Raw genomic sequence first — 12194 nt, forward strand, 5'->3', positions numbered from 1 at the left:
TTTTTGGTTTTTCGAGACAGGGTTTCTCTTTATAGCCCAGGCTGTCCTGGAACTCACTCTATAGACCAGGCTGGCCTCGAACTCAGAGATCTGCCTGCCTCTGCCTCCCAAGTGCTGGGATTAAAGGCGTGTGCCACCACTGCCCGGCTGTTGTTTCTCAATTTAAGTGCATTTCAACCAAAATCCCACTGGGTTTTTTTTTTTAATTTTTTGTTTATTCATTTAAAGCAGTGGTTCTTAACTTTCCTAATGCTGCAGCCCTGTAACACACACAGTTCCTCATGTTGTGGTAACCCTCAGCTATAAAGTTATGTTCACTGCTACCTTATAATTGCCATGTTCTACTGTTATGAATCATAATGTCAATATCTGATACACAGGATATCTGGTAGGTGACCCCTTGAGAGGGGTCGCGACCCACGGGTTGAGAACCCATGCCTATGTCATCCTCAGAGGAATGTTGGAGGCCTGACCTCTGTGTTCCGAGCTCTTTCATCAAGTTCCAAAAGTTAAAACTGCACATGGACACAGCACTCCAGAGTGAGTGGGACAGACTAGAAAGTCTAGGGACAGCGCAGGCATCCTTCTGTCACATGTGACATTGTGGCAAAGCAGCCTTTCATTCACCACAGGGGTGTCACTCGGCCAGCATTGGGAACCACTGCAGCAGTGGAGGAGAACATGGGTAGACCCCTACCTCACACCTCACACCTCACCCCTACACCAGAAGACAGTCTAGATGGCCACAGGGAGGCTTCAGTCCCCATTATCATGATGGTTTCATGGATAGAAAAGTCCTGTGTGGATGATACTATGGAAAGCAGAAACTATCTTCTTGAAATGCCAGCCCTCTTCTCTGCTCACAAGTAGGACGATGCAGAACTGGCCAGGAAGGGATCTTACACAGGCTCTGAGATACATGAGGACTTGGTTCATGACAGCAGCAATGAAATAGGGAAGGTGGCTTTCCTCTGCCTTATAGATGAGGTGATCCTGAAAGACAGGGGTCACCAGTGCCACCAGAACCTTCTCACCCCTTGTAGAACCCAAAACGGGACCCAGCTTGTGACTCTATGCTTGGACCTTGTAGCAGGAGGTGCAGGAGCCAGGCAGTCTGAGACACAGTCTCAGGCTACAGTTGTGGTGTTCATAGCAGAACCTTTCCTACAAATGATTTACCCGGAACCCAACTCTATAAATGATCAGGGAAAAGAGGGTTGGGATTGCCAGAGACAGGACAGAGGGTGCCCTGCCCCCTAATCTGAAGCTGCAGAAGTCAGAGCTCAGGAGGTCCTGCCAGGGACAGAGAGAGTGATGCTGTGGCCAGAAAAGAATGGACACCAAGTTCATTTGGGGACTCAGGACACAGTGATAGAGTATTTCCCTTTGTGAATCAAGGCGGGAGCTCTGACTCCTTTTCCATCAGGGGCCAAACAGCTTGGATTGGTGACTTCCTTTCCAGGTAACCTGAGTGCCCTACTCTAGGAGATTTTCCCTGAGAGTTCATATCCCGGATGAATTGGGCATCATGGATAGAGATCACCAAACTGGTGGCTGTCCACTTGCAGCCCACTGGGGGCCTTAGATTCTGATGAAGCCGCACTCAGGCCATACACATCAGACTTAAAGTACTCCTAGGGGAGTTGTCATGATCCAGCTGTCTTAGTTTTTGAGATCCAGGGGCCATGACATGCCAGATCTTTATGCTAAGGGATAGATGGAGACAGGAGTGTGAAGAGGCTCAGGCCAGAGCAAGAGGTGCATCAAGTTGTCTGACTTGAGAGTCACCCAGAGATAGCAAAGGACCCCCAGGACCATTTCTCTCCTGTCACAGAAGTAAAGACAGAGGCATGGAGTTTGAGAGAATATGATAGAAAAGAGGAGACACTTGTCAGTCCCTAGGTTTTCTGGAGACAGACCATGAATCAGGTGTCAGTAACTGTCTAAGAGGGTATCCAAGTCACTTTACACGCTGGCAAGAGTTAGGATGAGCATCTCTGTGGGAGTGTTTGGCCATTGTATGGAGACTCTTCCAGTGGTGACAATAACCCCAGCAAGTCACTGAACCCGTGGTCAGACCAGCTTTGTCTTATTGTTCTGGTGTCCTAGAGAGATACTGACCCTCTTGACCTGTCTGGCCTCAGCTTTCCCCTCTTTAAAGGGAATCCCTCCTGGGATTAAGTGGGAGAAAGTACCTGCAAAGTCACAGTCCCAGAGTCGAGGACTTGTACGATGTGAGCAAACACAGGCATGGCTGGCTGCACTTGTGTGAACTGTCAAAAGGAGAGCCTCTCAGGAACTGAGCACCCTAACGCTGGGTCCTCTGGTCACGTGGCTGTGGGTCTAGTGTCCTCTAGAAGGTTCTTTTTTTCTTCCACCTCCTTTTCCTCCTTTTCCTCCTTTTCCTCCTTCTTCTCCTTTGTTTATCAAGACATGGTTTCTTTGTGTAGTCCTAGCCATCCTTAGAACTGGGAGATCTGCCTGCCTCTGCCTCCCGGTGCTAGATTAAAGGTATGGGCCTATGCTGATAGGAAAATGGGAGATTCTTTTGCCCTTGCCGACAGGAAAATCTTTCAGCTTCCTTCCACAAGGAAGGGCTCTCTGAGTTGGAGCAAACCAAGAGTTAGTCCCATTGTACCAGATTAACAAAAGAGAAGGGAAAGTCGTCAGACAGGCAGTGATGACTCTGCTTTCCAGGAACTGAGTTGGATAAAACAGATCAGAGCAAGTGGTCCTGGCCTGAAGGACAGAGAGCTACCCCTGTGGCCACTTCCAAGCCTTGCGCTGCCAGGACTCTGGAGCTCTGGGTTCCAGCAGTTGACCTGGTCTATAGACTCTAAAGAGAGTGAGTTCCAGGAGAGCCAACCCTTTAATTGGACATGGTAGCATGTAGTTTCTATAACCTCCCTTTAAGCTCCTGGTGGATTGTGCTACCACCTTCTGCCCAGAAGCCACCCAGGATCCAAGGATGAAACACACACACACACACACACACACACACACACACATACACACACACCATTAACTTATTTTTAATATGCTTTATAGCTCAATGGCTGGGCTCTTCTAAGCCTTCCTTAGCTAGTGCACCCTTCTTTTCACTCCCACCTCAACACCTCTAAATCTGCCCTCAACTTGCTTAGTTCCTCAGTTACCTTTAGTCCTAGCTTAGCACCCTAAATCTGCCCTCAGCTTAGTTGTGTTTCTAATCTTCCACCTGCCACCCCAGGCCCAGTTGGGGAAGCAGCCAATGGTCACTCCAGCCCACCCAAGATCTCATGTGGCTGGTGACTCTCCTCTCCTGTATCTGTTAGCCTGCCTGCGGGGGAAACTGGAAGTCCCACCTCTTCCATCCAGCCATTGGCTGCTAGCATCTTTATTGATCGATCAAGAACCAATTGGGGAACAAGACCTTCAGGGTTCACAAGCAGATTTCAGATCAGAGCATCAGAACCAGCTCCTTCAGTATCACATGCCTATAAACCCATCTTTCAGGAAGCAGAGGCAGGAGGATTACTGCATGTTTTAGGCTAGCCAGAGCTACACAGTGAGACATTGTCTCAAGTAACTAATTAATTAATTAATTAAGACCTAATCTGATGTCAGCTTGCCTCATCACCTGATGCAGCTTGGCTGATATTTTTTTTGCAGTGGCTAATCTGTGTCACTTTTGCAACCTCCTGCCCAGGCCAGAGCTTTCACTAAATGGTGTGGCACATGTGGCTTCTCCCGGGCCATCATCACAAGCTGGGAACCTCCATCACTCCCCTTTATCTGGCACCTGTCTTGGCCAGGGGCCGGAGGACTCATAGGTGTGAGCAGTTGCAGTTCAGTCGTAACGGACAGAACAGGGAAGGATAGGAGTGCTGGAGTTAGCTGGGGCTGGCCAAGGCCATCCAGAGGGAGGGATTACAGCTGCTCTGAACGGCCATCAAGAGCGTTGTTATCGAGAGCCCAAGAGCGATGGCAGTAGGAGGCCTCATAGATGAAGCCTTGGTAACATTCAGCTGAACTACTCCAATGCTTTCAGCCTGGACGTGGGCAGGTTTGAGATAGAGTATCTCTAACACACCCTACCCAGACTCCTCTGACTTGATCCTGGACGATATGAGGAGGAATGGAGGAAAGAATAGAGAGTGGCTGATGGGCCAGGGTGAGCCAGTGTGTGTGTGTGTGTGTGTGTGTGTGTGTGTGTGTGTGTGTCTGTCTGTCTGTCTGTCTGTCTGTGCGCACCAACGTGTGTATTGCTTAGAGTGTGGCACTGACCAACAGAGAGCACTCTGGAAGAAATGTGAGCACTCACTCCTTCCCTGGCTGATGTGAACAACCACCCCTCAGCCCCCTCCCCACACTATCTCCTACCTACATCTCACCTGCCTCTCCTCTTCTGTTCCCCTTTCCCAGCAGCACCTCCTTCCAAAGGGAAGACAGAACATTCAGAGGAAGGTGACCTCCTGGAGCTCCCAGTATCCCCCAAGCCCGATGATGAGCAGAGCAGGAGCCAGAGCCCTGTCCAGCTGGAGGTGAGTTGGACAAATCCTAGGACCTCTTCCCTGCTGGGCTCAACCTCCAGGGAACTTGAGATACCCCGAGCTCTGAGGGAGACAGGCACCTGCCTCATGCTGCAGAGCCCTGGGGCCCCACATTGGAAGGTGCAGGATATGGGTGCTAAGCAAGGCAGGCCTTCACCCAGATTTGTAGCAGAACCCTGATAATCTAACAACCTGGACTCAGTCACAAAATAGACAAACCTAAGTCTGAGGTGCTAAGAGATATTCCCACCTGTTGGTCAAGCTGATAGCTGGAAGCTGCAGGCTGCAGGCTCCCTGGTACCAGGAAACACTGGGTGCCTTTGTGCATTTAGCATTTTTTGGCGGAGTGTGGAGAGTGGGGACAGGGTATTTCTGTGTAGCCCTGTCTGTCCTGGAACTCGCTCTGTAGACCAGGCTGGCCTCAAACTCACAAAATTCTACCTGCTTCTCCTGAGTGCTAGGATTAAAGGTGTGTGCCACCACTGCCTGGTGTCCATTTGGTTTTGGTGAAAAGCCATACAGTTTAGGGACACTGACCCTGCCTTCCTGGAACTGAGTTGGATAAAACAGACCAAATCAAGATATAAAAGTGGTCCTGGCCTGGAGAACTAAGGGTTGCCCCTGTGGCCACTTCCAGGCCTTGGGCTCCAGGATTCTGGAGCTCTGGATTCCAGCTGTTGACCTGAATCTGGGTACTAAGTCCAGGTTGCACTTGTATGACCCAGGACAGGAGGCTAGGTGCTCCCAGGTAACCCACCGTAGGCACTCATTCCTTCGCACAGTGATGGTTTCACAGTGTCCAGCTGCCCATCAGTTGGGCCCACCCATCCATGCCTCCTGCTCTCTCCCCAGGACTCCCCTGAGGCAGGTGGGGAGCAGGAGGAGGAACAGGCCTTCCTGGTCAGCCTCTACAAGTTCATGAAGGAGCGACACACACCCATCGAGAGGGTGCCACATCTTGGCTTCAAGCAGAGTGCGTCCCAGGGGGAAAGGGTTAGGGGGGGTAAGTGTAGGGGGGCAGCCAGCAGATCTCTCCAGGCAAGATAACAGGCAAGGCATCCCTGCTCCAGGTGTCCCTGGATGCCGCCAGCCTATAGGGGTTGCCTGTGAGGATGGTGCCTCCTTGAAGGCAAGGGGTGGAGTTGGGTTCCCATCCTCCTGGCTATCAGGCCAGCCTGCCCCATCTATAACAGTGGTCCTGCCTGTCAGTGTGGGGTTGCAGAGCCTGACAGCCTGCCTTGCCTCTTCCCTTCAGTTAACCTGTGGAAGATCTACAAGGCAGTGGAGAAGCTGGGGGCCTATGAGCTGGTAAGGAAGGACTCTCAAGTCCCTTGCTGTGCTCCAGCCTCAGCCATAACCCCCACCCCAGCAGGAGCTAGGGAGCAGGGCGGTTGGCAGGGTGTCCTTGCCTGCAGACACAAGGAAGATGAGAATACCCAGGTCCAGCCTGTGTGCTGTGGGATGAAGGACTGTGCACTTTGCATCCCTAAGCAGATTTCCTCCCATCCCCGTCTGTTCCACCCTCCACGGCTCCAAAACCTGCATTGCCCAGCAGTCAGCCCCTGGGAGGGAGAGCTGGTGGGTACCAACAGCCTTCTCTAGCATCCTGCCCACAGCTGGAGAAGGAATCCCCAAATTCAGCTCTCACTCCCTCCCTGCAAGGGGAACCTGGAGCTGAGTAGGTTCCATGGCCAAGAGGGTTCTCACTGGCCCATCTCCGGTGTCTTACAGGTGACAGGCCGCCGCCTCTGGAAGAACGTGTATGATGAACTTGGGGGTAGCCCAGGCAGCACCAGTGCAGCCACATGCACACGTCGCCACTATGAGAGGTACGGGTGCCCATAGAGTACTGTACAGCTAGGTCTTGGCCCTTCCAGGGTCTTGGCAGGTGTATGTTGGGAATGGGCTGCAAAGGTAATATAGAGACAGATGAGCTATTTGTGTCCAGAGAAGGGGCAGAGTATATATGCCACAAGCTGTGTCCTTGTCAGAGCTGGGATCTGCAGCAAGACAAGGAAGAGCTGTAGTGTGCTGTGTGCACTGGCAGAAAGGAGCAGAAAGCTTTGGAGACAGCAGGGGTTCTGGTGGCAAGAAGTCAGAGGGGCTAAGAGGATGCCCGGCAGAGGCCAGCTGTGAAGAGCAGCAGCTAGGCTTCTGGTGGACACACTGGCTCCTCCCCAGGCTGGTCCTCCCGTATGTGCGGCACTTGAAGGGGGAGGAGGACAAACCACTGCCCCCTACCAAGCCCAGGAAGCAATACAAGATGGCCAAGGAGCTGAGGGGAGATGATGGGACCACTGAGAAGCTGAAGAAGGCCAAGGAGTCAGAGGAGAGGCAGGGGGACCAGGTATGCTGGGCATGGTGGGGTTGCTTTTACAGCTCCCATGCCTGCTCTGGCCATGGCTGCTGACTCTTGCTTGGAGCACCAGGAACCTGCTACTAGGGCAGGAGCTGATAAACTTTGGATTCTCTGAAGACCAGCTGACACTTGCTCACAGGACCCTGTGGTGTGATTACGGGATAGTAGGCTTCATCTGCTCAGGATGGGGCATCTTGGAAAAATTTTGATCTTGCAAGGGCTAAGAGGCACTGCTGGGTGCTCTCTGGGGGCTTGTTATACCCAGATCTCCAGTTTAGATGCATGATCTTGCACCAAGCCCTAAAACAAGGCTTTTTCTTCTTCCAGACCATGCCAGGAAAGACCAAGTCAGATGCCAGTGTCCAGATACAGCTTCCCAGCCAGGGATCCTCAAGGGATAGCACAGAACAGCTAGGCCCAGTATCTGGGCCCTCTCCACCATTCATGGGTGCTAGTAGCTGCCCTGAGGCCTACAAGCGGCTCCTATCCAGCTTTTACTGCAAAGGGGCACATGGCATCATGTCACCACTGGCCAAAAAAAAACTCCTGGCCCAAGTCAGCAAGGCAGAGGCCTTGCAGTGTCAAGAAGAGGGCTGTCGCCACGGAGCAAGGAGCCCCAACAAGGACCTTCAAGAAAGTCCCCAGAACCTAAGAGGGCTAGCTGAGAACTCTGAACACCAGCTAACCCTGCAGGAAGGACTGCAGGCCCCTGGTGGCAGTACCAGGATGGAGGCACAGGTGGGCTCCTGCCATACAGCCCCCACATTCTCAGGCTGTTTTCATGCATACCCCACTGAGGTGCTGAAGCCTGTCAGCCAGCACCCCAGGGACTTCTTCTCCGGCCTTAAAGACAGGGTGCTGGTGGGACCACCTGGTAAAGAGGAAGGTCCAACAACCAAAGAGTCCCAGCTGGTGTGGGGTGGGGATGCCAACCGCCCCTCTGCATTTCATAAAGGCAGCACAAGAAAAAGAAGTTTCTACCCCAAGCCCAAAGCCTGCTGGGTGTCCCCCATGGCCAAGGTCCCTGCTGAGAGTCCTGGAGCCCCACCCCCTCATCCCAGTAGCCCAGGTCTTGGCAATAAGCGCGGCTTGGAAGAAGAGGGATTTGTTCATGGTGGCAAGAAACTGAGGGCAGTATCTCCCTTTCTGAAGGAGGCGGATGCCAAGGAGTGTGGGGGCAAGCCTGCAGCCCCTGGCTTGGCTGTATCTTGTCTACTAGGCCCAGCCCTGGGGCCCACTCCTCCAGAGGCCTACAGGGGCACCATGCTGCGGTGTCCTCTGAACTTCAACGGTAGCCCAGACCCTCTGAAGGGCCAGGCCTCGCTGCCCTTCAGCCCCCTGGTCATCCCCGCTTTCCCAGCCCATCTCCTGGCCACAACAGGCCCCTCGCCTATGGCTGCCAGCCTGGTGCATTTCCCTCCCGCACCTTACGACACTGTCCTCCGCAACAGACTGGGTCCAGCCTCGTCTGCCTGGCACATGCCGCCTGTCACAACCTATGCGGCACCCCACTTCTTCCACCTCAACACCAAACTGTAGGTCGGAGCCTGTACTGTGGAGGATTTGATGGGGCCTCAGATGGGCAGGTGCTGCCACTTATCTCAGACCTGCACTTCCCAGGCCAGTTAGCCTCCCCAAGTCTGTGTCTCCCTGGCACAGACAAGGGGAGGCAGTGGGCTTGTTTGAATGAAGCATCCTGTGCCCGAAGCCAAGGGACCAAGTTGTGGTAAGATCATGAAAGTACCCAAGCCGGTATTCTCTTTCCACTGAGAGGCTGGGAAGCTAGACAGCAGCTCAAGGCATCCAGGTTGGCCATGAAAGACCCAATAAAGACACTGGTGTGGTTGCACTCAGCCCTGAGGTGATTGCACTCAGCCCTGGGGTATACAACACTGGACGTTTGCAAGGGGGAGTTTGCAAGGCAGGAGTGAGCGTGTAAGCGTGGTCATCAGTGTACAAGCAAAGATGGAACAAGGCCATTCTGGCCTGGATGCTACCACCCCACTAGAGGGCAGGGCCAGAGCCAAACTCGGCCTCTTGTGCACAGATGAACAGCCATGATGCTTTTCGCTCCAGCTTCAAGGTACCTGAATGCTGAGGTTACCATGGTGCAAAGCCCAGAGCACACTGGTGACCTGTGAGACAAGAGGGAGGGGCTGTGTCATTACAACCCTCTGAGCTGGGCCAGAGGCCCCATCCGCAAAGGCATTGAGTCTTTCAGTGAAGGCCATTGCTTGCTTTGAGAGGATCTTGCTGTGTTGCTCAGGTTAGTCTCGGACCCCTGACCTAAAGAAATCCTGCTGTGGCCTTCTCAGTAGCTGAAGCTACTGGTGTGAATCTCTCTCTGTACCCGTGAAGAGGGGCTTTGTGGGTGCTGACATAAAACTCAGTGAATCTGTCCTGGTAGTGGGCAGACCTGTGAGCCCAGCCGCCTTGTGTTCCCAGTGAGTGATCCGCCATGTCCACACCTGTTTTCCTGCTCTACATGCTGGACTTGGGGTGAGGGGTAGAGGGAACCCATCTCTTCCTGTGAATCTGCTGACAAGTCACAGTGACATTTAACTGTGGCTGCTCCAGGCGCCGACACAGAAACCCCATGGCTTGGCATCCACTCCTACCTTAGGCATGACTCACTCTGCCAGTCCCCAAGAGACTGTCAGTATAGCTTCACAACCATTCCTTGAAAGGCAGCGCCACTGTGGCCCAGAGATGCCAGGATGCCAGTGACCCAAGTGAACAGATGGTTACTGACCTACATCATGGGAACTCACCTGTTCCTGACATTGGGCCATGGGTAGGAGGGCAAGTTTTTATGGTCCCCTTAGTTCACAGGCAGCATAGCCAAGGCCAGGGACAGGAAGTGTCATTGAGGATGTCTGGCTCTGGAAAATAGGTGGCCAGGGAAGGCAGCTGCCTGTGGAAGGGAGCTGAGACACAGGTGTCCTCCAGGACCAGGTAGCCAGAGGGTGGGGGTCCCACCGATGCATCTTGCAGCTCCCCACCTTCCTTCTGGAGATACCAGGATGCCAGCCTGAGTATGCAGGTGACCAGTCCTAAGCTCCTAGCTACCCCCACTGCACCCGTGTGAGCTTCTACAGCCCCGCGAGGAGGGATTCTGGCCTAGCAAATGCCCTGGGTGTTGGGCTGCACACTATGGGGTCAAGTCCTAAGATAGACAGAGGATACCAGTATGGAGGGATCCCCTTCATCTACAAAGTAACACTAGTCTGAACCTGCTCAAGGGTAGTATATGGCAGACAGCCTGGTATGGTAGATTGTTCCGAGCTGCAGCAGCGGCGCCCTCTGCAGGTTCATCTGGAGAATGCACAGCTGGGAGAGTAGCAAGGTGTGTGGATTTCTGGGCTGGACTCTCTCTGCTTCAGCAAAGACTCTAGAAATAAATGCAAGTCAGGCTTCCTGGAAACCCTTGGGACTTTGTACCAGCCCCACATGAGTCTCCTTCCTCTGTGAATGAGAGAACTGAGTTCAGAGGCGACTCCAGGCACCATGGTGGCTGATGGCAGGAGCACACACCTCCCTGTGTTCACTCCTGTCCCTGGCAGGTTGCCTGAGAGGACCCACAGGCCAGCAGAGCTCTTGGTGTCTGTGTCCAGGGTATAACTTGTGGTTACAGTCTACTTCCAAATCATTCATGACATTTGAGCTAATGGTGGGAGGAGGCAGAGGCCACCCTGGTGTTTGTGCTGACCCCACCCTTGACCATGGTCCCAGCTCATTTCCCTGAAAACAGCTTAAGTGTGATGAGGTAGGTATTCAGCAGGAAATACCTTCATTTGCGTTGGGTGTCAAAGCATGCTGCCCCTTTAACTGTCTTAGGTGGCATTACATGTGCATCTCCCACACGAGGCAAGTATCACCACCTTAGTTGTTTGGTTGGTTTGGTTTGGGTTTTCAAGACAGGGTTTCTCTGTGTAGCCCTGGCTGCCCTGGAACTCACTCTGTAGACCAGGCTGGTCTCTACTTAATAGAGATCTGCCTGCCTCTGCCTCTATTTGGATTAAAATGTGCGCCACCATGCCCAGCAACCACCAGAACTGTAAACAGAGTGGCTGGAATGCTCCTTATGGAGATCTTGAGAATGGCTACAAGAGGTGATGGAGAAACAGCAGCAAGCCCCGAGAGAGTGGGGCCAGGAGCCAGGGGGCCTGTGGGGCAGGGACAGAGGAACCCAGAGGTGACTCAGGCTACATTTGGAGCCTCCTAGTCCAGGAGCCAGTTGGACTTTTATGTGAAATAAAAGAAAGATGGAAGAGTGTCCTGGCTCCCAGATTTGTTTGTTTTATGGTGCTAGGGATGAAACCCAGGGCACTTTGCATGCTCGGCAAACACTGGTCACTTGCTGCATCCCAGTCCTAGCCTCTGGGAAATGATGGGTCTGGACATTTGAGACTAGAACAGAGCAGGGAGCCTATCCTTGGAGACAACATCTGGACACAGGTCTGGAGATGCTGCAGACATATCTGGCCAGAGTTTCTGTTTATACTGTGAGCAGAGTGAGTGTGGGTCTGGGCTTGGAGGAGGGGAACTAACCAGTGATCTCACAGTAGAGCAAAGCTGTCCAAGGGCACAGCCAGGGCACTGAGGCATCCAAAAAGCTCCAGTTTCCACTTGAGCTTAGCGGCATGAGTATCATTGCACCTAGGAGACCGGCTGGATACAGAGTTGAAGCAAGGACAGTTAAGCCCCACTCCAGTAGGAGCTGAGGTGGCTGCAGGGAATGGCATCAATAGAGGACCAGGGAATGGAGCAGGGGGTGGGGAGCTGGGAACAGGTGGTAAGACCTCCAGACTTTAGATCTCGGTGTGTTGTGCGGACTTGAAGGGGTGAGTGCGCATAAGAGGCTTGGCTGAAATCGGCAGTTATTGGTTGCTGGATAAGCTAAAGCAAGAAGCAGTCGGAAGAGCTCAGGCACGGGGGAGTTTGAAACACTACAAATGAGGGCAGCGGGGACGCTGGGTGGGCACAGTGGCCAGGGGAAGGTGTAGGCACAGGAAAGAAGGAGACAAGGCCTCAGCAAAAACACAGCATGGGAGGCAAGAAGCAAAAGTTTCCACATGAAGCTGCTGGGCTGGCCGGAGCCTTAGACTGGCAGAGTGGACATTAGAGAAGGCCAGAGGCCAATGGAAAACATGCATGGATTTAAAGAGATTTCAAATCAAGAAAGAGCAGAGGCTGCCTGCCATGTTTAGATGTGTGTGTTTGTTTTCTAGTCTGCTGGATGGAACCCAGAGCTTTGGATATGCTGGGCATGTACTCTACCAGTGAGCTACATCATTTGGTGT

General features: G+C 53.0%; 1 protein-coding gene across 3 annotated transcripts in view; it reads left to right on the forward strand.

Moving 5' to 3' along the window:
• The window catches only part of Arid5a (AT-rich interaction domain 5A), a 14862-nt gene extending 3695 nt beyond the window's left edge, over window positions 1-11167 (forward strand). Inside the window, exons 2-7 of one of the 3 annotated variants that reach the window (XM_028775480.1) lie at window positions 4405-4523; window positions 5385-5505; window positions 5788-5840; window positions 6264-6361; window positions 6714-6879; window positions 7219-11167. In XM_028775480.1, coding sequence (XP_028631313.1) covers window positions 4405-4523; window positions 5385-5505; window positions 5788-5840; window positions 6264-6361; window positions 6714-6879; window positions 7219-8430 — 1769 coding nt within the window. In that variant the 3' untranslated portion in view covers window positions 8431-11167. The remainder of the gene's footprint in view (window positions 1-4404; window positions 4524-5384; window positions 5506-5787; window positions 5841-6263; window positions 6362-6713; window positions 6880-7218) is intronic. The other 2 variants (XM_028775481.1, XM_028775482.1) reach the window with 2 other exon arrangements.
• The last annotated feature ends 1027 nt before the right edge of the window (window positions 11168-12194 follow it).

The sequence above is a fragment of the Grammomys surdaster genome, unplaced genomic scaffold (assembly GCF_004785775.1).
Source record: "Grammomys surdaster isolate TR1022 unplaced genomic scaffold, NIH_TR_1.0 255, whole genome shotgun sequence".
In the NCBI taxonomy this organism is placed as follows: Eukaryota; Metazoa; Chordata; class Mammalia; order Rodentia; family Muridae; genus Grammomys; species Grammomys surdaster.